Source organism: Histomonas meleagridis (genome assembly GCF_020186115.1).
Source record: "Histomonas meleagridis strain 2922-C6/04-10x chromosome Unknown contig_16, whole genome shotgun sequence".
NCBI lineage: Eukaryota > Parabasalia > Tritrichomonadida > Dientamoebidae > Histomonas > Histomonas meleagridis.
The window spans coordinates 816,389-843,361 of NW_027150781.1; the positions used below are offsets into that span (position 1 = coordinate 816,389).

The following is a 26,973-nucleotide window of genomic DNA, read 5'->3' on the forward strand; positions in this document are numbered from 1 at the left end:
TTTATATTATTTAGAACACCTCTTGTTATTGCATGTGCATATTTTCATACAGAAATAGTTCAATTACTTCTTAAAAAAGAAGGAATTGATATTAATGCAAAAGATATTTATTTGTTTTATTTAATATTCATTTTAATAATTTGATGTTTTAAAATAACACTCGGAAATCATTCAAAATATTTAAAACAGCACTTATAATAGCATCTGAAAAAGGTTGCCGTGAAATAATTGAATTACTTCTTAAACAAGATGGAATTGATATTAATGCTAAAGATATTAATATGAATTATTTAATGAATGTTTTTATAATTTAATGGTTTTAGATAATATTTGTAAATTATTAAGATTATTTAAAACAGCACTTATAATAGCATCTGAAAAAGATAAATATGATTTAGTTAAATTACTTCTTGAACAAAAAGGAATTGATATTAATGCTAAAGATATTAATATGAATTATTCAATGAATATTTTTGTAATTTGATATTTTTAGATAATATTTGGAATTTATTTGAATTATTTAAAACAGCACTTATAATAGCATCTGAAAAAGAGAACTATGATTTAGTTGAATTACTTCTTAAACAAGATGGAATTGATATTAATGCTAAAGATATTTATATGAATTATTTAATGAATGTTTTTATAATTTAATGGTTTTAGATAATATTTGGAATTTATTTAAATTATTTAAAACAGCACTTATAATAGCATCTGAAAAAGGTTGCCGTGAAATAATTGAATTACTTCTTAAACAAGATGGAATTGATATTAATGCTAAAGATATTTATATGAATTATTCAATGAATGTTTTTATAATTTAATGGTTTTAGATAATATTTGGATATTAAAAAAAATATTTAAAACAGCACTTATAATAGCATCTGAAAAACGTTACAATGATATAGTTAAAAGAATTTTCGAACTAGAAGGAATCGATATCTATGATAATGAAATTTGTTGTAATAATTTATTATTTTTAGAAAATATTTGAAATTCCATGAATTTTTTTAAAATAGCGCATATTTATGCACATACCAAAGGCTAAAGAAATGTAATTAAATTACTTAGTAAGGAGTAGTTATAATATTATATATCTTTAATATATATCATTAAAAAATTTTTTTTATGATCCGAAAACGCACATGTTGTAGTGTATTTTTTTTTATGAATTTAAGTTATTTTGTGATTATAAAATTTATTGTATGAAAGATGCTTCTCATCAAAGAAATTGCAATTAGTCTTATTTGCTTTATTTAACATTAAGTAATCCATCTAATATTAAAAACATTTTTTTCTTCCGTATATATCAATACACTTTTGTGTTTATTTAGATTTTTATCTAGAAAAAAAATCCAGAAAAACATGTTTTAGGACCTCTCTTATAAATTTGTTATGTAATAGAAAGTATGTTTACATCATATGATTAAATTGATTTTTAGTTTATGTATCAATTTTCAGGAAAGTAATTTTATATTGTCTTCGATTGAAAAACATAAGATTTTTGTAGATCTAAATAAATTGCTAATTACCTTCTTTCCATTTAGGAAATTTAAATTTATTCTTTTTTAAATACCATAATGAAATAAACCATTTTCAAAAAGTTGTTTTTTGTATGATAAATAATCGTTGAATCAGAAATGGGGAACGAGCAAACACAACCAGTTGGACTTGGCCCCACAGCAGACTCAAAACTAGAACAAGAAATATTTTTAAAATATTCATCATTGCTAAAATTTGAGTCACTTGTTCTTATATGCGGAGCAAAAAAAACAGGGAAATCAACTCTTTTCAAACTCATGAAAGGAGAATTATTTGATACAAAATATGAACCATCAAAATCAATAGAAAAGTATGTTCTTCACTGGCAATCACCTCGAGATAAATCAAGTTGTGAATTTACGATATTGGATACAATTCATACAACCAATCTTTATGAATTTCATAAAAAAGCAAATGGAGTGATTATTATGATTGACCACCGCTCTCAAGAGTCAATCAATTATGCAGAAAAGATTATTAGCCAAGCACCAGAAGATATCCAAATTATCGTTTTTTCAAATTTTTATGATGATCATAGTACAAGACCTCTCATACCAGAGCCTCTTGTTTATTACCTGAAAAGGTTTTCATACGTTGCTGGAAGTCTAAAAACAAATTCCGGACTCAAAGAACTATTCAATTGGCTACAACTGCCCCTTCTCTCAACAAAAAGAAAGGTATACTCAACGCTTTTCCGTTTTTCTGATGAATCATTGCGATCTTTTCAGATATCTTCATTTAATAATTCGAAACGATACATCACCAATGAATCACTTAGAAAGTATTTCCCTGAAGAAGACTCGAAGGTTGGCTTAAAATCACCTGTTTTTCAACCATCACAGAATATTCCTGAAATCAAAGAATCCAAAATTTTCAAATTAATACAAGAAGAAAATAACGAAGAAGAGTCACAAAGTGATGAAGAATCGCAAAATCCCATGCCAATACTCTATCGCAAATCTGATATTAAAGAAGAAAATGAGGAATCTTTTTGGTCAGATGAAGAAAATGAAGAAAAAATTGATTTTATTCCAATGCCAGCACAAGAACAAGAGCACAAACCTAATCCACTAGTGCAAGCAAGCAAAACAACTGCGGAACAAGCCGCAATACAACAGCGTTTAAGACATCAAATCGAAGCATCAAAGGAAGCCGATAGAAAACCGCCTGATAATTGTCAAAATGAACAAAACCAAAAAACAATTCAGAACCAATCCATGCAACAACGTGATGAAGTTGTGCAAGTGACTGATGATGACTTTTTTGAGCCTACAGAAAAGAATAAAAAAGAAAACGCATCGCCAAAACCAAATCCTCTTGTTGTAAGCTCGAGCACATCTGCTCAGCAAAGAGCCGTGCAACAAAGGCTACAACAACGCCTTAACTCACAAACAGTTCAAAGCGATAATCACAGCACTTCTTCAGCAAACGCTCCTTCGCCAGTAAAGAAAACTATTATACGAAAAAGAGTTCGAAAAGTTGTTCATCATTAATTTTAATAAAATGTTATTCTTTCCTTTTTTCAAATCAAATTATTTTCGAAATTATGAATAATTTTTTTATCCTATCTGCAAATTACTTTTATAATACATCTTTAAAAATTAATATAAAGAAGTTATGGTATTTAATATGTTGCGTTTTATAGTGCCTTGGTTATTTCCTTGATAAATATATTTTAAAATAAATTATTATCACTCATCGAAAAAAAATTTTTTATTATCGAAAAAAATCAAACAGGAAAGTTGGCAAGCTGGTGAGTTTAACCAAGGTACAGTTCCTACTTTATCTTTAATGGCAAGCAGATTTGCTACACACCAATTCCAAAAATACGTTTTCTTTGGCATTCAAAATTTAAATTGCATTTTGAGAGGGGTATAGTTCATTGGATGACAAGGCAACAGCAAGCAGACCCTTCATTTGTACTTAATTTTTTTATAGAAGAACTAAATAGCGATAACGTAAATCATAGGCTCTTCGCAGCAAATAACATTTCTTTGGTTGCTGCAGCAATGGGTCCAGAGCATGCCCGCAATGAACTGATGCAATTTTTAATGTCAGCCAATCAACTTGATGGTGAAGTACAAATGTATCTTGCGAGTTGTTTTGGAGCTTTAGTCAAATATGTTGGAGGACCTGAATATGCACATGTTTTACTTGGACCATTAAAGGTTTTAGCATCTGCAGAAGAATCAGTAGTTCGTGACAAAGCAATAGAAAGTATGGGAGTTGTGTGTGAATCAATTCCACAAGCGAACGCAGATTCAAATCTTATGTCTACATGTAAAGATCTTGCAAATGCCGAATTTTTCACAGCCCGTTCATCTGCTTGCGCATTTGCTATCAAAGTATACACAAAAGTTAATGAATCAAATAAGGCAATTTTACGTACAATATACAAAGGGCTATGCAAAGACGAAACGCCAATGGTTCGTCGAAGTGCTCTTAAATATCTTCCACAGCTTTGCGAGTTTCTTCAACCAAATATTATCATTGGTGAAATTGCCAAAGATATTCTTTCGGCTGCTGTAAACGATGATGAAGATTCTGTTCGTCTTCTTGTCCCGGCAACAATTTCTGTTATTTCTGGTAAGCTCAATGAGAATGATCGAAATGAATTAATCATTTCTTTCCTCAAGATCATCATTAAAGATGGAAGCTGGCGTGTTCGGTCTTCACTTGCCAATGAACTTCCTACAATTTCCAAACCATTTACATCAGAAATTATAATGAATGAAATTTGTCCTATTCTCTTTCGTTTGATGCGTGATCCTGAGGCTGAAACAAAAGCAGCAGCTGTCAAAACTATTTCGGGTATTCTTCCTTTACTTAAAGGTAATGAATCATTTATAGCAGATAAGTTCATACCAGAATTTTCTAGCCTTGTTAAAGATGGCGCTCCTCAAGTCAAACGAGAAGTTTCACTTCGTCTTATGGAGTTAGCTTCAGTTATAGATCATCACAACACCACTGCTTCTATCGTCCCACTTTTTATTCAAATTTTGAGAGAAAACGATAACGAAGCGAGCGTGGCACTTTTAACCTCCCTTCTAACGTATGCCGATAAAGTTGATCTTGCTTCTATAACTCCATCCATTCTTCCTGTTATTTTAGAGATTGCCAATGAGACACACTGGCGCGTAAAGGTTGTTATCATTAAGCTTATACCATCATTTGCACATGTTCTTGGGCTTGATGAATTTAGTCGAAAACTATTTCCATTAGTCACCTCATGGCTTTCAGATTCCATTTACAGTGTTCGAGATCAAATGTCCAAACAACTTGGAGCGCTTGTTCAACAATTTGGAGTTGATTGGTGTGTTCAAACATTAGCTCCAGTCATCTTACAATTCAAGAAGCATCAGAACTATCTAATACGACAAGTAACACTTATGTGTGTCACGCAATTGCATGGCTATGTGCCAATGAATGTCCTCGTCAAGTACTTTTTGCCAGTTGTGTTGCATATGTCAAACGATAGGGTGGTGAACGTTAAGTTTATGGTAGCAAAAACGCTTCTGTTGTTTGTAGGGACAAATGAGCCGAAAGTAAATCAACAGATCCAAATTTGCTTGAAAACGTTGTCGAATGACCCTGATACAGATGTCAAATATTTCGCTTGTATGGCGTTACTTAAGTGCCAATAAATTTGATTGATTTTGAATTTTAGTTGCTTAATTTATGGATATGCATTAAATTATAATTTTGTTTGCTTAATTCATTTAAATATTTTTTAGAGATAATTTAAATTACCGGAGATATTTGTTTTAATGCTATATGAATAAAATTATTGTTAATACTATAAGAAAATAACCTAATAGATATAGAGATGGTTTTTTTCGAAATCAACCATAAAAATTTAATTTTTAGATGTATAGAAGTCCTTTATTGGTTTTTTAATATATTTTATAGAATGGATAGCTATCCTTCTTTCATATATTCATTATCAAGGATTCAACCACAAAAGATATATGATATGCTGGAAAAAGAAATCGCCTTTCAACTTGACAATGCAGGGTTTGAAATTAAAAGAGCAAAAAGAATAGCAGATTCAATTTATGATTTATTGACTATTATATTAAAAAGAGTAAAGCAAACACCGAATGGACCATTGCCTCCAATTGGATGTGATTATGTTAAAGTCATTGCTTTATGCCCTGCATTGAAAGAAGCAATAAAAGCTCCTGAAAGTCATGTTTCTAAAACAAATAATGATAAATTGATTTCAGAGTCGTTGAATGAATTGAAAGAAATAGAAAAATTTATTCCTCAATTTTCACCAAAGTCTCGTAAAACCATTCCTCAAAGTCAAGGAATTATTATAGAGAAAGTTAATTCTACTATTAAGAAATTTAATAAGATTAATGACAACATAAAATTATGGGAAAGCAATGTTAAAGTTAAATCAATTCCAGAGAAAGAATTAAATATTTCACAGCAAATTTCTAACATATTAAAATCTTTTGATTTTCTATTTATTGAGTTAATATATTTATCAGTAAACAAAAACATTAAGGCATCACCTAAACAACAAGAACAACTAAATTTTTGGTCAAAGCAAATAATTGTATTGTCAAGAAATCTAATAAAAATCAAAAAAGATAATCATAAAGAAATAATCAAAACAATTCAACAAATTTTATTACAATTACCAAATTTATCTACCATACTCGGATCAATTCAGCCTTTTGTTTCTGATTCCAATGAATTTGCTAATGCTACTCTTGAATTATGTAAATCAATGCAATCTCTCAATGGAATTGAAATGAACTTTGTTGTTTCTCCTATTAATAAAATTATAAATAAATTTGAGAGATCTTATATGGACATGAATGAATCATTTGATGATTTATTAGCTATTGCTAAAAAAGTATTAGTTAATACAAAAGAACATGTTAAAATATATGGAAAAAATGCTATTGGAACATTTAATTCATTATCATCATTTCTTCAAGATAAGAAAATAGAAAGAGAAGATAAAGCGCTTCTTGTATCCAGTATTATAATTTATAGTTTATCTATTCTTCCTGATATATATAGTTCATCAGATAACTTAATATCATTAGCAAAAATAATTGGATTAATAACAAAAAGCGTTTTTAATGAAACACGTGAGTTAGTTTCTCAAATTTTCAAATTTATAAGTGTAAATTTTGAATTTTTTGATGAAAATATGTTAAATGAAATTAACTTATATTTATTGACAATAAGAAATATTATTGATTTTGATGTAGAATCAAAGAATTTTATTCAAGTTCAACAACGATTCTTTTGTGCTCTTATTCCACTTCCATTATCCTTAGGAAAGCTTATTGAAAGCTGTAGTGATAAAAATATCAAAGAAAATTTATCTGATATTCTCAAACAAATAATACAATTAAGTGATCGATATTCAAAATGGGTTGCTCAATTCTATTTAGCAATTTTTTCATCAACACAAATAATTTCACAAACAATTTCAAATATTGCAACTTTCCCGATATCTGTTGTTTTATTACTTGGAGGAAAAGGAGAGTTTCAAAATACTTTAAAAATTTTATCAGAAACACAAATTTTAATGAAAACAACACCTAACATTTTACTTTATGATTTTAAAGATATTATAACTATGGTTAATAATATTTCCAAAATTTCAAATATTAGAGATAAAGTTATTCAACTTCTTTCAGTAAATGGAAATGTACTTGATCAAATTTTCAAACAAGCAATTGATATATTTTGTTCGCTTCTTTCTAAAATACCAAATTTTGTTACTTCTCTACCATCATTATGTTCATTTAATGAACAAAGTATGTTTTATTCAACTATTGTAGGATATCTTTTAAAGTCATCTGAATTATTAATGGAATCACAAAAAAACATACAAAAATTGGATGAAAAAACAATATGTTATTTATCAACACCTTTCATTTATATATTAATGTGTGATTTATTTATAAAAAATCAATCAAACTCAAATCTTACTTTTATACCAGGAATGAAATCATTGCGTACATATTATGATATTGTTTGGCCTGTTGCAATTACTAAAGCAGCAGGAGAAAATCATCCAGAAGCAGCACATTTTCAAAAATGTATTCCTTCTATTATTAAAACATTAGAAAGTCTTATTTCAAATGCTTTTGATCTTCTTCGACCTTCACTTCTAAGCACAGAACTTGGTGGAGTTCAAGAAATGAAAAAATTAAATGCAAAAATATTTTCATTACAATCGCCAACACTTAAACATTTTGCACATGTAATCATTTTTACTATGAGGAATTCAACTAATCCTGAAACAAAAATTGCTATTAATCAATGGTTTAATGCAACACAGTCCAAAATTTTGAGTATTGATGAAGCAATATCAAAATTATCTAATGCATTAAATCAATTATTAACTGCAAAAACGACAGATCGTTCTTCACTTATTGAAGGCTTCGCATCACTTTCTGTTTCTCTTGCAGTTCATGAAAACAACTTTGGGAAAACAATTGGACCAATTGTTTCTCGTCTTCATACAAAGTTAATTGAAATTATTCATCATACGCTTGAATTAAATCATAATTCTTCAGCTCAATTTATGAAGATTTATGGGAATATTTCACAAATTCATGGATTATATCCAATTTCTAGACTTAAACAATCAGAGATTGATGATTATCTTGCAAAAATCCTAAAAAGAATTATTTTTTCTTTAAATACTATTCGTACTAAAGAAAAATTAACAAAAACAAATGATACACTTGAAGTTATATCTGCATTAAATCATCTTAAAGGATTTTTCCAAGTATTTCCACAAAACGAAATTTCAATACGTGAAATATTAGAATTAGTTATTAGAAATAAAGTAACAAAAGATCAACTTAATGAATATATCTTAAAGTTTGCAGAAAAACTTCTTCAAATTATTCCTGATCAATTTTCAAAACTTAGTGATCTTCATGATATGGATGATATATGTGATCTTGTTTATGATAAATCAGAAATATTTTCTGAAGAAGTTAATAAAATCTTATTATTAGTTAAAGAAAAGAGTAAAGATAATACAATTTTCGCTGATTCACTTAAAACAATGCTTCTTAATTTTTCAGATGTAATAATTCTTGTTATGCATTCATTAATTATTTCAGGAATTACATTTTCGCCAATATCTGCTACATTTACAAATTGTTTCAGTCAACTTGCATTAGATTTTGGTGAATTTATAGAAAAGACATTATCAATATCAAATTCATCAAAAGATATTTCACCAGAGTTAAGAAGAATTAATCGAAAAATGACGAACCAATTTGATTCCTTAATAAATATTGTTGAAAACCAAGAAATTTATTCATTGGAAGCAAATTCTGAATTCGAAGTCATAAAAAATATGTTATTTGCTAATTTATCAACATTAGTTGTACAAGTTGCAAGATTAAATGCTTTAGTATCAGTTGCGCTTGTTCCAGAAATGTATAAATCTCATTATAAAGATATAATTCAAAACATTAATGATATTACAAATCAATTAAAATCATCTGTTTCCAAAGTTCGAAGTAAAGCTGTTGGAAAAACATCAACTGAAATAGGTTCTTTGATGAATGAATTAGAAAATAAAGTTAATTCAGTAATTCAATCCACAAAGAAAATTGATTTTAATGATATCTTCCCACCAAAAGTTCTTTATTTATCAGTTGTTGACCTATGTAAAGTAACTCTTAATATGTGTAAAACTGGTGCAGCACTTACAGATATAGTTATTATTGAACCTGATAAAGAAGCTGCAGGAAAAGTTCCAGGTGATTACTCAGTACCACAATTACCAAAAGTTAAATCATCACCAAGCGAAGCACTTCAAGAAATAAATATAGCTAAACGTATTGTTTATAAAACGACAAGTAACTTTAAAACGTTAATTGAAACATATTCAGTTGCTTCAAGTGAGTTATTAGATGCGATTAAAAGTGTTCGTGATGCTACAATCAAATTCATCGAAAAAGCTTTAATTATGGCTGTTGTTACAGTTGATTCAAGTTCTCAAGTCGAACAACAAACATCTATTTATTCACTTGTTAGTGCACTTAATGATCTTCAATTAGCAACAAAGAATCGACTTCTTCGTACTCCGAATTTTGAACAAGAAATGTGTGATTCAATTAAAATGTTTGATACTACATTTGAAAAATGCATAAAACTTGCTGATATTGCATCAAAAATTGAAATTGTAGTTGAAGATGATTCATTAGATCAAGTTACAAAAGAATTAAATGCAACATCGAATGCAATTGAATTAATGACATCAAAACTAAAGGAATTTGAAGAACAAGTTAAAAGAGAAACAGAATTTCAAATCGAAGAAGAATCTCATATAGATGTTTCTAATCTTGAAGCTGCATCTGGAACTCTTGCTGCTTATTTAATATCAGCCGCTAATCCAATATTTTCTGCTTCAGCAGCAATTGTTAGAAGAGCAAAAGATATCACAAATAAATTACTTTTATCTAATAAAAAGATTGAAAATGAAAGAGGTCTCATTAAAGCAGCGCAAGAGTTATCAGAAGCATCAGAACTTATTATCATTTGCGCTGAATCTTTAGTTAATGGGAATGAAGCTGATGCTGAATATAAAGTAATTGCTGCTTCACGTATAATTAAGGCGACAATTGCTGCGCTTGTTTCTCAGGTCCTTCTGAAAGGAGGTGATCCAGAAGGAATTATGAATAAGCTTGTAAAGGAAGTATCACAAAATGCTGATTCGGTAATTTCGCGCTCAAAAGCAATTGTTCAAGAGAAACTCGATCAGGAAGAGAATGCAAGACCAAAGAAAGGGAATGTAATGATTCGTAAGCTGAATATGCAACAAAGAATCAATGAACAACTAAAACTTCTTCAACAAGAAGAGAGAAATCTTTATCAATTTAGGCATAAGTAAAATATTTTTTAGCAATGAATTTGATATAAAAGCTTTTAAAATTTCTCTATAATGAAAAATAATTTTTGGTTTAAACATTATTTGTAAACATTGAAAACTCATTGTTTAAAATTTGCTGAATTAAAAATTCGACTGTATGACTCCAGTATTGTATGTTATCATCTTTTTTTCAGCAACATTTACGGTTGTTGAATTGAGTACTTTTTTGTTTAATGCTCAAAAAGTGGAAATGAATTTGTCAACTTATTTTCATAAATATTTATGCAAAAAGCCAATATAATTTCATCTGAAACTATTCAAAGCAAAAATGAAGATCATTTTCTAGATTTGATATCACTTGAAGAAGTTATTTTTAATTTGAATAGTGAAAATATTGAAGAATCTGCGAATTCTATACGATTTTTATTTTACAAAAATAATCCAAATCCATTTTTTAATTTTATATGTCAAATGGTATATACATCTTTTGTTGCACAAATGGAAGATTGTAACATTTATTTTGATTTTCTCAAAGAAATTGAAAAGGAATATGGTAACGAAGAATCTCATATAATGAATATTTTTTGGGATGTTTTAACTTCAATAGGTTCTCAAGAATCAAATTATCTTTTAGGAAAGATGTTTGAACAAAATTTAGTAAATGTTCGTATAATAATTAATAAAGAAAACAGTATATATTTTGCGCAATATTTATCCATGGAAGAAATTTTCAGATACCCAAAAGATCAATTCTCTCAAAACTTTTTTCAGGATTATGAAGAGCTTTCTAAAAATGATTGGGAGCTTCATAAACAATTGGCTAACGATGGACATAATCCAAATGGAATTGCAAAAATAATTCGAAATGATGAAATAGAAAAACTTCAAGAAATATCTTCTCAATTACATTTTAACTTTAATCGATTCATTGCACCATCACTTTATGAAAGATGTTCATTTGTTAATCAAATGAATGTTCTATTAATTGATTATGCTGCATTTTTTGGTTCAGTAAATTGTTTTAAATATTTACTTATGAATGGTTCTAAAATAGAAGACACAGGTAAATATGCAGTTGCAGGCGGAAATTTGGAGATAATTCATTTATGTGAACAAAATCATTCATCATTTAAAAATGCATATGAAACTGCAATTGAATTTCATCGAAATGATATTTTTAAATATATTTATGAAAATAAATTAGAATTCGATGTGAATATAAATGCTTTAATGAAGAAATGTTTTTTATGTAATTCGTATGAAATTCTTTATTATTTGCTTCCAAAAGAAAATATAAAGATAACAGAATCTTATATAATTGAATTAATGCAGACTTGTGATTTATTTATACTAGGAAGTTTGCTTAAAGATTATCAATTTACAAATGATATATTTGTTCTATGTGCTGGTTCTAAGAATATTGAATTTGTTGAATATGTTTTCAATTATGTGAAGAGATATATCAATGTGAGAAATATTCACCTGTTTTATATAATGTATATTTTTGTAATTTAATATTTTAAAATTAAATTTGGAAATTGTTCAAAATATTTGATACAGCACTTATTTTAGCATCTAAAAAAGGTTACTTAGAAACAGTCAAATTTCTTCTTAAACAAAAAGAAATTGACATTAATGCTAAAAATATTTGTTTGTTTTATTTAATATTTGTTCTTATAATTTTATGTTTTAAAATATTATTTGGAAATTATTTAAATTATTTCATACAGCTCTTATGTATGCATCATTATATGGTTATATAGAAATAGTTAAATTACTTCTTGAACAAGAAGAAATTGATATTAATGTTCATGATCTTTAATCATCTCATTTGAGATTTATTTTGACGATTTTTAATTTTTAAATAATATTTGGTAATTATTTAAATTATTTAATTCAGCGCTTTTAATATCTTTGAAAAATCGACATATTGACATAACTAATTTACTTATTGAGCAAAAAGGAATAGATCTTAATGTTAAAGATATTTAATTATATGTTTTAATCTTTGTTTTAACAATTTTTAATTTTTAAATAATATTTGGAAATTGTTTAAATTATTTAATTCAGCGCTTTTAATATCTTTGAAAAATGGATATATTGGCATAGCTAATTTACTTGTTGAGCAAAAAGGAATAGATCTTGAGTATAAAAATATTTATTTATGCTTTTTAAATATTATTTTTATATTATTATATTTCAAAATAATATGTGAAAATTATTTAAAATATTTGACACACCATTTTTATTATCTCTGAAAAAAGGATACACTGAAATAGCAATGTTTTTGATTAAACATAGAGAGATAGATTTTAATACACAAGATATTGATTTTATTCAATTGAAATTCATAATATTAATTTAATGTTTTAAAATGTTATTTGGAAACTATTTATGATATTTGAGACTCCACTTATAATATCATCAAAACGATGTTACATTAAAATAGTTAAACTACTTCTTGAACAAAAAGATATTGAAGTTAATATTAAAGACATTTATTTGAATGATTTAAATTTTGTATTAATAATTTAATATTTCAAAATAAAATTTGGAATTTATCCAAAATATTTAACACAGCACTTATTTATGCATCTGAAAATGGGCACACAGAAATAGTTCAATTACTTCTTGAACAAAAAGATATTGAAGTTAATATTAAAGGGATTTGTTTGTTTTATTTAAAATTTCTTTTAATATTTTATTATTTCAATATAATATATGGAAATTATTTAAAATATTTAGAACAGCACTTATTTGTGCAATTCAAAAAGGGATTATAGAAATTGTCAAATCACTTCTTGATAAAAAAGAAATTGAAATCAATTCTAAAACAGTTTATATGTATTTCATGATTCTTATTTTACTTATTTTATATTTCGAAGTAATATATGGAAATTATTTTAAATATTATGGACAGCACTAAGTTTTGCATCCCTTGGTAATCACATAGAAATAACTAAATTGCTTCTTATACATAAAGGAATCAACATAAATGAAAAAAATGTTCTTTTATATCGTTTTTAATTTGTTCTATATATATATTGTCTCGAAATAATATTTGGAAATTATTTAAATTGTTTGAAACAGCCCTTATGATAGCAGCAAAAAATGGGCATATAGAAATTATTAAAATCCTTCTTGAGCATAAAGAAATTAATATTAATGATAAGGATATTTATTTGTATAATATAATATTAGTTTTGGTAATATCATATTTCAAAATAAAATTTGGAAATTATTTAGATTATTTGATACAGTACTTATGAAAGCATCTGAAAATGGACATACAGAAATAGTTAAATTACTTCTTAAACAAAAAGGAATTGATATCAATACAACAAATATTTATTCGTTTTATTTAAAATTTCTTTTAATATTTTATGATTTCAAAAAAATATATAAAAATTATATAAATTATTTGAAACAGCACTTATAATATCTTTGAAAAGACGTAATTCACATGTGGCTTTATTACTTCTTAATCAAAAAAGAATCAATGTAAATGCTAAAGATATTAATATACCTTTAATAAAATTCATTTAAATAATTTTATATATCAAAATAATGTTTGGAAATTATTTAAAATATTTAATACAGCATATGGTATAGCTCAAGCAACTTATAACCATGAAGCCGTCGAAATAATAGAAAAAAAGTTTCGCCCAGCAAAGAAAATTTGAAATTTTCTATTCTAGGGTTAAAAAACACTCACTTTGCATTAAGTGTACATACTTTTTTTAGCACACCAAAAATTACCTAATAAATCAATTTTTACCTTCAGATGATCAAATTATAATTCATGAACATATATAGATATTCTTATTACGAATAAAACTAGAAATGTTAGCGAGATTTCATCTATAAATACAATATCAATACTTTGTCTCTAGACAAGCTTCAAATAAATTACATAATTCAAGTGTTTCGATATATTTACAAATTAATGCTGAGTTGAAACATTAACTTTTATGAAAGCTCTAATTAATAAAAATGTTTTCAAACAATAAATTTTATTCATTATGTAACTTATTTCTATTTTTTACGTTATCTAAAAACAATTTCTTTGATTCCTTATCCACCGAAATCATTGGCACTCTCGAAATAATCGAAAGGATTTCCCTACAACGCTCAATGAATTTCGCGTCTATTTCATCCGTATGTTTCGGTACGTCTTGTGGAAGTGCAACGCGAACTTTCATTTTCGATACAACTCTGCCGACTGTAGAAAAAAGATGAGAAAATCCGCCGCCGTACACATAAACTGGGCAAATGTTATTAGACAAATGATGTGAAAAACTTAAAATATGAAAATGAATTCCCGAAAAATCGGTTTTGTCACCAAAATGTGAAAATTGCAAAATTCCAAATCCATTGGTATTGGTACCCTCGGGAAATAGAACAATTGGAATACCTGAGGCTTTGGCAGCAATGATAACATCGTTAAGTGATGTTTCTTTACCAATGATTTTGATGTCCATTATTATTGATAAAAATAATGAGTAGATGGAAACGGATGTAACGGTTGTGGAATCTTTAGGTATGACAAAAATGGGAGAATATTTGTATTGAAGCCAGAAGAAATTTAAATATGAAGAAAATTGTGTGATGATAATATCACCTGGTTGAACTTCCCTTAGTTCACCAGGTTCAGCTGTTGTTTCAACAAGTGGGGTTGGAATAACGGGAATGGAATAATTTCCTGTTAAGGCTAACATTATTCTGAAAAAAAAATATGAAGAAAATCTAAGAACTAGCTTCCTAATGGTTGGAATTGGAACCACAAGAGATAAGATGTAATAAAAAAAGCTTAATCCAAATAACAGAAAAAATAATGGAAATTTTAAAATGCCTAATATGACTTGGATGAATTTCATTACTGAATCTGTTTTTTCATGCTTCTGTTCAAAAGGATTAATTCCAGTTTTGGGATCGACCCACAAGGGGCTTTTCATTTTGCTTGAAAATTTCTTTATGTGAGGTGAGGCTTAGCTTGAATAGTTTACAAAGCCGTCTAACCAACTGAAGAGCACTTTTTTGTAAATTTTTCATTATCAAATTTTAAACTATTTTATCTTTTCAGATGAGATCATCGATAATTTCGCTTTTGTAATTTGTTCAGTTCTTTGTGTATTGTATGTTAAACATTTCTTGTGATTTCTTTTCTTTGATTTCGTTCATTATTTCTTCGTCTCTTTTGTTCATATGATTAATAGCTTCGATGTCTTCTTCAGATAATTTTTGTTCGTTTGTAATAACATTTTTAGGCTGAACATTTAATGGTTTCTTATATACCCAATTTTGTCCTGTTTTAATATACATTTGATTTGTTTTCTCTCTTTTTTGTTGTATTGATTCTCTGTTTTTTAAGCTCATTCTTTGTAATTCTTTTTGCTCTTTCTTTTTCTCGGATTCTAATTTGGAATTCACAACACTGTTAAAAACAGCTCTTTTTCGTTCATTTGAATCACGAAGAGTTTTATCCAGTACTGGAATACCATTTTTGTCTTGACATTTTGTTGTATAATAAAATGGCTTTTTTAGATATTCAAAATGATAAGAATTAAATGCATGTGATGGAAGAATAGGTTCATCAAGAATAGAAAAAGAACCAGCTCTTGGTTCGTATTTGTGAGTTGTTTTATCTTTAGTGGAAAATTGATGATTTGATTTGGTTTGATAAATGTCATAAAATTGAATTGGAGATGGTGGCTTACAAATAATTTTTTCGGAAAGTTGGTGTTCTTCTCTTGGTTCTGGTGACTTAGTTTGTGTTGTTTTATATGCTTTTCCATTATTACGTTTTTCAAAGTCATTAATCTCTTGAAACATTTGTTGTGCTTCTTTTTGTTCATTTAATTTTTTACTTTCTTTTTTATTTTGGATGATCATTTTTTCTATTTCTATGGGTTTTTCGATATGAGTTATAGGATAAGAAATAAATTTACGTTTCAAAATGGATTGCTGCTGGATCTACATCTAATGGAAGAGGATCGTTTTTATTTAATGTGAAAAAATGCTTAAAGGAATTCCGGGGTTCTTTCTCCAATTTTTTTGAAAAAACGTTTTTCGCCACTTTTCGAAATACTCCAAACGTACAAAAGGAAATGATTGAGAAGAAACCATGTATCCCAGCAATCTGGCTCAGTCTTCTCATGAAAATTAGCAGATGGTGGTTTTTTTGGATCTTTGTGATCAATGTTTGTCTGTATATTTACAAAAGGGTTACTCTTCCTTATGCTGGTTCATATTTTGGACTCGAAATCACATACTATATCTTTTGGGGAATTACAACATATTTGAAATACCAAATAGGTATACATGCACTTGCAAGATGTGAACCATCATCTTTATTCTTTTTTGCCATTTCTTCTTTATTTGCAATTCTTGCATGTAATTTCTACTTTGTTTATTACCAATCATATATACTACGGCTTGAACTAATATTCAATGCATTTTGCATGACAATAGAAATCATAGAACTTATATTATCCGTTATTTCTGCTTTCATTTATTTGAAGCAACAATCTGTTTAATAAAATGTGTTTTATCATTTCTTAATAAAATTTTTCCAATATATCTAACAAGATAACATAGAATCCGTTTAACTATCGTTGATCAGCAAAAACCGTTACGGATCGTCGTCGGATCGCAAAAAGTGACATTTGGATGTCATCTCAGCTTCCATATAACCTTCAATGGGCACAAGCTGATCTTGATAAGGCGTTAGCCAAGTTTGACCCAATTGCTGTTCGCGCAGGTCTTCAAGATCTTCTTAATCAACTTACATGGGGTGTTGATGTATCTCCTCTCTTAGGAGTTATTATTATGGCTTCTGAAACACATGATATTCCATGCAAGCGTATGGTTTACACTATTATGACAAGTATTGCACGCAAAGATCCAAATACATCAATTCTCATTACAAACACACTCTTAAAAGATTGTGCTAGTGATAATCCAATTGTTCGTGGTATGGCTCTTCGTGCAATCTGTGATATTGAAATCACAACAATGCAAGATGAACTTCCAAAAATTGTTGCTCTTGGTCTTGCAGATACAAATCCATACGTAAGAAGAATGGCTGTTCTTGCCACAATACACTTAAATCGTGTTATGCATTCAGCAATCGAAGAAAAAGGTATTGTTAATCGTTTATATGAATTACTTCGTGATCGTGATCCACAAATCATTTGTAACTCTCTCTTTGCTCTTGCTGACATTCTTAAGGACGATGGTGGTATTGCTTTCGATGTTAGTCTTATTCATCATCTTGTCAATTCATTACCAAAATTCAGTGAATGGGCACAATCAGAAGCTATGCAAGTTATTTCTCAATATGTTCCGTCCTCAGACAAAGAACGATATGACCTTATGAACATCATTGATCAATTCTTAACATCATCTGCAGCTGCCGTTCTTACTGCTGCTGCAAAGATTCTTATCACACTTACAAATGAACGTGGCGATCTTCAACGTCAAGTTGTTGGACGTGCCTTACCAAAATTCATCACACAAATACATTCAGCTTCACCAGAACTTCAATTTTGCCTTCTCAAACACTTAATAGTTCTTGCAAAGCGCTTCCCAACTGTTTTCAAGCCACATATTCCACATTTCTATGTCAATTTTTCAGATGATCCAACAGTTGCCCGCGCTAAGTTTGAACTTCTTGAAGTTATAACAGATGACATTTACGCTCGAGAAGTTGTTGATACCACAGCTCGTTATGTTCTTCTTGAAAAACCATTAACAATTGAATATGCCATCAAACTTATGCGTGACTTAGCACTTCGTCTTCCATCCTCAGTACAGTTCATTATTTCCAAGATGCGTCTTTTCTTTGATATGAAGCGTCATAATCTCATCAATCAATGTCTCATTATTTTACCCGATTTAATGAGAAGACTTCCTCTATCACTTCCAGAATTCATATCTTTACTTCCAGCAGAGCCACCCAACGAACTCTCAGGCCCAGCCCTTGGTTCGTATGCATGGATCCTCGGTGAATATGGCGACCGTTTGCCCGACAGTGTCTACTGTTTGGAGCACCTCATGTTACGCTCGTGGGGCGCCCCGGCCGATACAAAAAGTGACGATAATTCAGCACATGATGAACAATCCATGATGAAGATTTGTTTAATGACAGCCTTAGCCAAATTATTCTTTATTACACCTGGTGAATCACGACCTGTATTAGCGCAAGCTCTTTCATTAGGTGTCAAAGATAATCATCCCGGCGTTAAATCACGCGCATTATTCTTATACAACTTATTCAAGACCGATTTAGAAGCAGCACGCGCAGCATTAATGACTTCCAAGCAAAGCATGGAACCATTTGTTGAAGACGCTGATGCCGAAAACACAGATATGATATTCGATGAATTTAATACATTTTCAGTCATATACGAGCAGCCACAAGCAGATTGGGACAAAGGACAAGAAGAACTCGACCTCGAAATCGACGAAGAGGAAGAAGAGGACCAACCGGAGCATCGCCTCGAGGACTTCGAAGAGATATCGCCGGAGGACTTCCAGGCCGTGTGGACGAGCTCGGAGGTGCACATCATCGAGGACTCCGTCAGCCTCGGCTTCGAGCTCGACTTGTCTTCGTTCGTTGACGCCCTCGTGGCAGCGAACGTCGGAGTGATGGCGTCGGGCGCAACTGAGGACGGCGGATCGAAGGTGTTCGCGTACGGATACATCGAAGGAAATTTGGTGCTCATCGAATGCGTAGAGAAAGGAGGAGAAATGTCGTTCACAATCAAGGCGGAGACAGACTCATTGGCGGAGCAGTTCAAAGACTTTTGGCTTGGGCTCTTTAATGAATAAAATGAAATTCATTTTAAAATGTAAATAATTTTCTGTTTAAATAGTAGAACGAAAGTGTAAATAATTTTCTGTTTTAATAGTAGAACGAAAGTGTAAATAATTTTCTGTTTTAATAGTAGAACGAAAGTGTAAATAATTTTCTGTTTTAATAGTAGAACGAAAGTGTAAATAATTTTCTGTTTTAATAGTAGAACGAAAGTGTAAATAATTTTCTGTTTTAATAGTAGAACGAAAGTGTAAATAATTTTCTGTTTTAATAGTAGAACGAAAGTGTAAATAATTTTCTGTTTAAATAGTAGAACAACAATTAAAATGTAAATAATTTTCTGTTTAAATATTAGAACGAAAATGTATACAGTTTTCATGTTTTAATAGTAGAACAACAACGAAAGTGTAAATAATTTTCATGTTTAAACAGATTAATAAAAAAAATTTTACTATAGCAAATAAAGTTCTTCTATTGAAGACAGTGAAAAATTGGTTGGTTGAATGTTTGATGAAATTGAAAAACTTATTTCATTGAAACAAATAATTTTTGGTTTATGTAACGAAAATATTAAGCAATCAGCATATTTAATAATCAATAAATTTGATGAAAAATTCTCTTTTTCTTTAAATCTAATTATTAGTCAGATGATATATGAATTCTCCATTAAATTAATGAATGATACCAAAATATATATGGATTTTATCAAAGAAATTGAAACATTCGAGGAGAATAATAAAAGTAAATCAAAAATTTTCGATGTATTTGTAGGTTTTCTTCATAAAAAATTAATTAGAGAAGGAATTAATCCTAATGATATCGCAAAAATAATTCGAAATGATGAAATAGAAAAACTTCAAGAAATATCATCACAAAATGATTTTGATTTTAATCAAAAAATTAAAAGATCGCCTTATGAAAGATATTCATTTATTAACCAAAATAATGTTAGATTAATTGAATTTGCAGCATTTTTTGGTTCAGTTAAATGTTTTAAATATTTATTACTAAATAATTCTTATATTCGGAATACAGGTAAATATGCAGTTGAAGGTGGAAATCTTGAAATCATCCATTTATGTGAACAAAATCATTCTTCATTTCATGGATCATATGAAGTAGCAATTGAATTTCATTAAAATGATATTTTTCATTATCTTTATGAAAATAAAATTGGTAGAATTAATAATTTAGAAGAATTAGGTGAGAAATGTATTTTACATCATAATTATGAAATATTTTTATTTTTACAAGAAAATGGTATGAAAATTAATGAATCTATCATTAAAAAATCGGTGATTATTGGAAATATATTTCTTTTAAAGCACTTTCTAAATGAATTATATTTGTATGTGCCCAAAGATACTTTAGTTCTTGCTTCCAAATCAGGAAATCTTGAACTTGTTATATATGTTTTGGAACAAAAAGGAATTGAAATTAATGCTAAAGATAATTTTTATTTTAATTATTTAATATCTCAAAATAATATTTGGAAAATATTTAAATTATTTAGTACAGCACTTATTTTAGCATCTTCAAAAGGTTGTATAGAAATAGTTAAATTACTTCTTGAACAAAAAAAAAAAAATTGATATTAATGTTAAAAATATATATTTGTTTTATTTGAATTTTATGTCAACGATTTAAAATTTCAAATTATTATTTGGAAATTATTTAAATGATTTGATACAGCACTTATTTATGCATCTCAAAGAGGTCATATAGAAATAGTTAAATTATTCTCTGAACATAAAGAAGTTAATATAATAGTTAAAATTATTTATATGTTTTGTTTTGGATTTATTAAAATAATTTTATGTTTCGAAATAACATTTTTAAATTATTTATATTATTTTGTAAACTCAATTTCAAATTGTTTGTTATTTTTCTATTTATAATGATCGGATTATTTGTTTTATTACACACTCAAAAATAAATATTTAATGAATAAATTTATAAGTATTATCATTAATTTTTTTTCTTGTAATAGGAATTCTGAAATTATTTTGAAACTATATTGGTAGCAATTGCTTTTATTTAAATAACTGCTATGGGTTCAATGATAATACATTCGTTGATTTTCCAACATAAATTATATATATTGAGAGCAAAGAAAATTTTTATATAAAAAAATCAATTAAATTAAAATTTTTAGTTTTTTACATTTATATTATAAAATTGGCAAATTTGGAGAAATTGATCTTTTCCATCAACACCATTAATTGCTTCCGCTCCATTACATCTGTTAAACTCAGCCACTTGTCTTTTCTTTCCTTTAACTGATGCTATTTTTTGCACAAAATGTTGAAAGTGTCGCATAAAATTTTGATAATTCGACTGCATTTAGTTTGACAAAATCGAACAAAACGCGAAGAAGAGAGTTCTTAGCAAGCTCCAAACATTGAATACGTCTAATAAGAAGCCAATGGTTCCTTCAATGATAGGGAAGGAATTAAGTAACTGTAAAAAGTTTTCTTTCCAAGGAGCTTCATCGCAAAACATTGTTGATAATTTACCCTGAAATAACATAACATATTTTTCAAGCATTGAAAAATTTGATTTGGCGCTCTTGATGGCATTTGCTGTTGTGATAAAAAGATTATGAGATGAGCTCATCATCAGAAGAATTGAAGCTCTGACAAAGGTCATTATAGTTTCTTCTTGACAGAAAAAATTTAAAACAAATTGCTGGTAGTTACCACAAAGAGTTTCATATATCTGTAATAAGACACTTCATTGGACTATTTGCACCAAGCGTATCACCATTGGAAAGCTAAAATTCGCAAATTTTTGTTACATTTGACATGTGATGTAAAAAACACATTCATTTAAACGTTTTTTGTTACTTTTTGTAAACTTCGACAATAATTAACAGATTCTGTTAAAATTTTGAATAACCGCCAAATTCGTTATTCACCAATGGCATCCACAATTGATCTCAGCTATCATTATAAAACAAGAAGAACAGATTTTGGTCGTCCGACAAACATATTAGAAGAAACAAATGCTCGTTTATTTTTAAGCATTGAACCCGATCCTGAACTTCGATCAAAATATGAAGCGATTAATCCATTTGGAATAGGGATTCAAGCATCCATCCCATATTCATGTCATTCAGTCAACACAGAAATTACAAAGATTGAATCCAAAGATGTTTATCATAAAGAAGGTGGATGGCCTCAAGGAGTTGATTCCACGAATGCCACATCCTGTAAACAAACACGTCAAAAGTTTGAAAAACGTGATGGATATGTTTCCAAACTTCGTGATATGTCCATAACAGCGGAAAACACTGTTAAATTAAATCAATCAATAGATCTATATTCCGATCATTTTTCAACCAGTGATAAGACCACCACTGTTATAGATCCACAAATCAAGACCATAAATATATTTCGAGATCGATTTCCATCACGACAAATCTCCACGATATCATGGTCCAGTGACAAGCGCATAGCCATATGTTATACCCCCACCGATTTATCATCTTCTTCCACGCATTATGAATCATTTATTTATAATTTAGAATGTCCAAGTTTACCCGAATATGAACTTCATCCATCATCACCAATCACATGTTTAGAGTACAACAGTAAAGATAACAACATCTTAGTCAGTGGAATGTCACATGGGACATTATGTTTATGGGATTTGCGTCAAGGCTCATTACCAATTTGGACGAGCGCCATTGAAAAGTCGCATCGCGACATTGTCAACAGTGTTAAATGGATCAATTCCAAGACCGCCTTTGAATGTGTTTCTGTCTCATCTGATGGAACCACTATGACATGGGACACGCGATCGACGTATGAACCATTAGAGACAATAACATTATTACCATCACAAGAAATGATACCGAAAGGTTATCAAGGTCCATTTGGAGGTCGTTGTATTGATTATCACACAGGTGTTCCCACCAAATATATGGTTGGGACCATTGAAGGGTTAGTTTTAACTATTAATCGTAAGTCATCTGATCCGAACAATCGTATTTCGAATATATTTCCAGGACATTATGGACCGATATATTCAGTATGTCGACATCCAATTGAAACGAAATATTTTTGTACTATTTCCGATTGGAGTTGTAAGTTTTATACGGAAGATAACAAAACGCCATTAATTAACTTGCCTTCACATCCGAATTATTTGACGAATGCTATTTGGGGATTATCACGAACTACAGTTATATATATTGCGAATAAATCGGGAAAAATCGAAGCGTGGGACTTAATACAAAGCTTAAAGGAACCAATTTGTTCTATATCTGTTGGAAATTATCCAATCTATGCAATGCGAATGGATAATTTGGGTAATATGTTAATGGTTGGCGATTCAAATGGTACTGCAACGTTATTAGAAGTTAATGAACCTTTAAGAAATATTACAAATATGGAAAAGTCATTGTTTAATGGTATGATGAGTAGAGAAAGTAAAAGAGTTAAAAATTACGACCAATTCCTTAAGGAACAGAAAATGAGAGAAAAAGCACGAGCAAGCGCAATACAAGAAGACGCTTTGAAGAAACAAGAAAAACAATTCGATAAGGAACAAATAGAAAAAGAATTCGAAGCTGCATTAAATGGTGAAGCTGAAGTCGTAGTAGAGAAAAAGAGAATTGTGATAGGTGCAGAAGATGAAGAACAACAAATTGATGATAATGAACAGAAACTTAATGTGAAAGTGGAACGAAATGATGAAGAAGAACAACAGAAAGTAAGAGAAAGAGGTGAAATAAATAACGAAGAAGAAGAAAATGAACAAAAATTGAAAGTGAAAATTGAAAAACAACAAAATGATAATGATGAAAATGAACAGAAACTTAAGATCAAAATAGAAAAGAATGATGATGATGATAAAGAAAACAAAAGCAGCCAAGGAAATGAAGAGGAAGAACAAGTTAAAGAACGCAAACTTAGTTCAAGAAGTCAAAAGAGTGAAGAACAACAGAAGCTGAGCATTAAACTTGAAAAACATGAAGAGGATGAAAGTGAACATAAACATAGCGCAAGAAGCGGAAGACATAATGAAGAAGAAGACCGAAGTAGCGGACGTAGAAGCAGTGCAAGAAGCGGAAGACATAACGAGGAAGAGGAGATAAGCAGCGGAAGAAGACTGGAAATTAAAATGGTGAATAACGAAGAAGAAGAACATCACTCAGACAAATCAAACACAAAGACTCGAGAGCTAAACAATGAAGAAGAAAGTAGCGGTAGAAATAGCTCCAGAAGTCAAAAGAGCGAACAGAAGCTGAGCATTAAACTTGAAAAACATGAAGAGGATGAAAGCGAACATAAACACAGCGCAAGAAGCGATAAGCATAATGAAGAAGAGGAGATAAGCAGCGGACGAAGACTTCAAATAAAAGTTGTGGAGAAAGAAAACGAAAGTGAACATGAACAAAGTGCACGAAGTGGAAGGCATAGTGAGGAAGAAGAAAGCAGCGGACGTAGACTGAAAATTAAAATGGTGAATAACGAAGAAGAAGAAGAACGTAGCGGTAGAAATAGCTCCAGAAGTCAAAAGAGCGAACAGAAGCTGAGCATTAAAGTTGAAAGACATGAAGAGGATGAAAGTGAACATAAACATAGCACAAGAAGCGATAATCACAGTGAGGAAGAGGAGATAAGCAGCGGAAAAAGACTGAAAATTAAACTGGAGAAAGATGGCGAAAGTGAACCTAAACACAGTGCGCGAAGCGGAAAGCAGAACGAAGAAGAAGAACAATACAGCGGACGTAGAAGTAGTGCGAGAAGTGGAAAACATGAAGAAGAAGAAGAAGAAAGTGAACATAAAAATAGCGCAAGAAGCGATAAGCACAACGAGGAAGAGGAGATAAGCAGTGGACGAAGACTGAAAATTAAACTGGAGAAAGATGGCGAAAGTGAACCTAAACACAGTGCGCGAAGCCAAAAGAACGAAGAAGAAGAACGAAGTAGCGGACGCAGAAGTAGTGCGCGAAGCCAAAAGAATGAAGAAGAGGAACAAAGCAGCGGAAGTACGAACAGCTCCAGAAGTCGCAAACATAATGAGGAAGAGCAAAGCAGCGGACGCAGAAGCAGCTCGAGAAGCGATCCAAAACTTAAACTAGAAATAGAGAGAGAAGAAGCGAATTCAAATGACTCAAATGATTTTATTGATGAATGAACAAGAACAAAATTAAAATGTTAACTTCAAATTTTTTTAAATTTTTTTTGTTTTTTGATAACTTTACAATATGTTTGTATTGAAAAAGTCACTGTGAATAAACTGATGCCAACGCCGAGCGAAGAAGTTTTGGAGCAGTTAATGTCTTCCGATGACAACGTGAGGTACCACGCAGCAAACTCTTTCGTTGCACATTCTTTTATTCACCCAGAAAAAATATTAGAGAAACTTAATGATCTTAATCTGGTAATTTTCGCACTTTGTTCTTCGCCAGAGCCTGAGTGGGGAACTACATCGGCCATCTTGTTCGCATTAGCTAATGCTGTTAATGCAAAACCAGATATGTTACAAGGAATCTTTATTCAATTAGTCGAAATATCCAAAATTATTACACACACATCAATTACCCTTCCATATGCTGTTGAATCTTTCTACCCACATTTATCAGTTCTTACTCAAGCGATAATAAATAATTCAAATAAGTACCTTAATATCAACAAAGAGATAATATTATCCATTACAGATCATAGCCTTGTAGGGTACCTCTCATTTTCATCCTTAATTCAAATTCTAGTTAACAAATTTGATCAAGTTGCCACAATAGCCGAAGAATTTGATGCACAAAGTCTTATGAAAATCGCCTCACCCATCTCAATTCTCAATCCCAACATCTCCAACTTTTATTTAGCACTTTGGACCAAGATCATAATCAAATTAATTGATAATCCATTTGCCACTAAAGCACTTCGCTTCAATGCGTCTGCACTTATTAAGTGTATGGACACTGACGAATCGTCCAAATTCCTATTAGACGTCATCAAAGCTTCTCCAAGAGAGAAATACGAATTATTAAAAGTCGGAAACTTAGTATCAGAAAGAGTCATTTCGCGACTTAAGAAGGCGCAAGGCACATACGGTAGGAGCGAGTCCACGATACAGTCCACGCGCGCAGCGAAACAAAACGTTTCGCGTTATGATGTCCACAAGGCGCAAGTTTCCATCATAAAGAACAAGACTATGTCCATTAGATCGAAGAAATGGGAAGAAAACATCGAGCTTAGGCTTGTCGAAGAGGCATCGATTTTGTTCTGGTCGCGCTCGAGTAATAGTTTACTAAAAGACGGAGTCGCAGTGCAATGCTCTGATATCGAAAACTTGACGCTGTCGAAGTCCGAAGCGGATAAAGAAAATGTAATCAAAATAACAATCGGAAGCACAAAGACATCGTATCTGATATCGTTCCAAAATTTTGTCCTGGCTTCCCAATGGCAAAACTTGATAAAGCAAGCAAAATTAACTGCATAGGTAAGTTGAATATTAAAAAACGCTTTGAAATTATTCGGTTTTTAGAATGCTTTGTTTGCTGAAGAAAAAGAATTCGCTGTCAATAAACATTTATGGCTTGTTTTGGAGTCACTTGAATGAGATGGCGAAAAAGTATGAATTTCTACAGACATATATCAAAATTAAATACCAATATCAATAAATAGATGTAAGCATGAATCTCTAATATTATCTTATGTTTAGTGTTGAATTAAAAGATATTTACATTTTGATTTTGTTCGAACGAAAAAACGTCGGTTTGATTTTTAACCGC

General features: G+C 29.8%; 7 protein-coding genes across 7 annotated transcripts; 6 read left to right on the forward strand and 1 right to left on the reverse strand.

The window, feature by feature from the left end:
• Positions 1 to 1,970: 1,970 nt before the first annotated feature.
• Positions 1,971 to 3,035, forward strand: GO595_002118 (uncharacterized protein; the record flags this gene model as incomplete). The annotated part of the gene is made up of 1 exon (XM_067914993.1): positions 1,971 to 3,035. The coding sequence occupies one exon, from the start codon at positions 1,971 to 1,973 to the stop codon at positions 3,033 to 3,035; it is 1,065 nt and encodes a 354-aa protein (XP_067777804.1).
• Positions 3,036 to 3,428: 393 nt separating this feature from the next.
• GO595_002119 (HEAT repeat family protein) lies at positions 3,429 to 5,186 on the forward strand (the record flags this gene model as incomplete). Its single annotated transcript, XM_067914994.1, has 1 exon — positions 3,429 to 5,186. One exon carries the CDS (start codon positions 3,429 to 3,431, stop codon positions 5,184 to 5,186), a length of 1,758 nt encoding a protein of 585 aa, XP_067777805.1.
• A 2,606-nt stretch (positions 5,187 to 7,792) lies between these two features.
• On the forward strand, positions 7,793 to 10,432 carry GO595_002120 (uncharacterized protein; the record flags this gene model as incomplete). Its single annotated transcript, XM_067914995.1, has 1 exon — positions 7,793 to 10,432. The coding sequence occupies one exon, from the start codon at positions 7,793 to 7,795 to the stop codon at positions 10,430 to 10,432; it is 2,640 nt and encodes an 879-aa protein (XP_067777806.1).
• Positions 10,433 to 14,424: 3,992 nt separating this feature from the next.
• GO595_002121 (putative lysophosphatidic acid:oleoyl-CoA acyltransferase) lies at positions 14,425 to 15,129 on the reverse strand (the record flags this gene model as incomplete). The annotated part of the gene is made up of 1 exon (XM_067914996.1): positions 14,425 to 15,129. The coding sequence occupies one exon, from the start codon at positions 15,127 to 15,129 to the stop codon at positions 14,425 to 14,427; it is 705 nt and encodes a 234-aa protein (XP_067777807.1).
• A 1,951-nt stretch (positions 15,130 to 17,080) lies between these two features.
• On the forward strand, positions 17,081 to 19,243 carry GO595_002122 (beta-adaptin-like protein a; the record flags this gene model as incomplete). The annotated part of the gene is made up of 1 exon (XM_067914997.1): positions 17,081 to 19,243. One exon carries the CDS (start codon positions 17,081 to 17,083, stop codon positions 19,241 to 19,243), a length of 2,163 nt encoding a protein of 720 aa, XP_067777808.1.
• A 2,905-nt stretch (positions 19,244 to 22,148) lies between these two features.
• GO595_002123 (axonemal outer arm dynein intermediate chain 1) lies at positions 22,149 to 25,376 on the forward strand (the record flags this gene model as incomplete). The annotated part of the gene is made up of 1 exon (XM_067914998.1): positions 22,149 to 25,376. One exon carries the CDS (start codon positions 22,149 to 22,151, stop codon positions 25,374 to 25,376), a length of 3,228 nt encoding a protein of 1,075 aa, XP_067777809.1.
• Positions 25,377 to 25,481: 105 nt separating this feature from the next.
• GO595_002124 (uncharacterized protein) lies at positions 25,482 to 26,681 on the forward strand (the record flags this gene model as incomplete). The annotated part of the gene is made up of 1 exon (XM_067914999.1): positions 25,482 to 26,681. One exon carries the CDS (start codon positions 25,482 to 25,484, stop codon positions 26,679 to 26,681), a length of 1,200 nt encoding a protein of 399 aa, XP_067777810.1.
• Between the last annotated feature and the right edge of the window lie 292 nt (positions 26,682 to 26,973).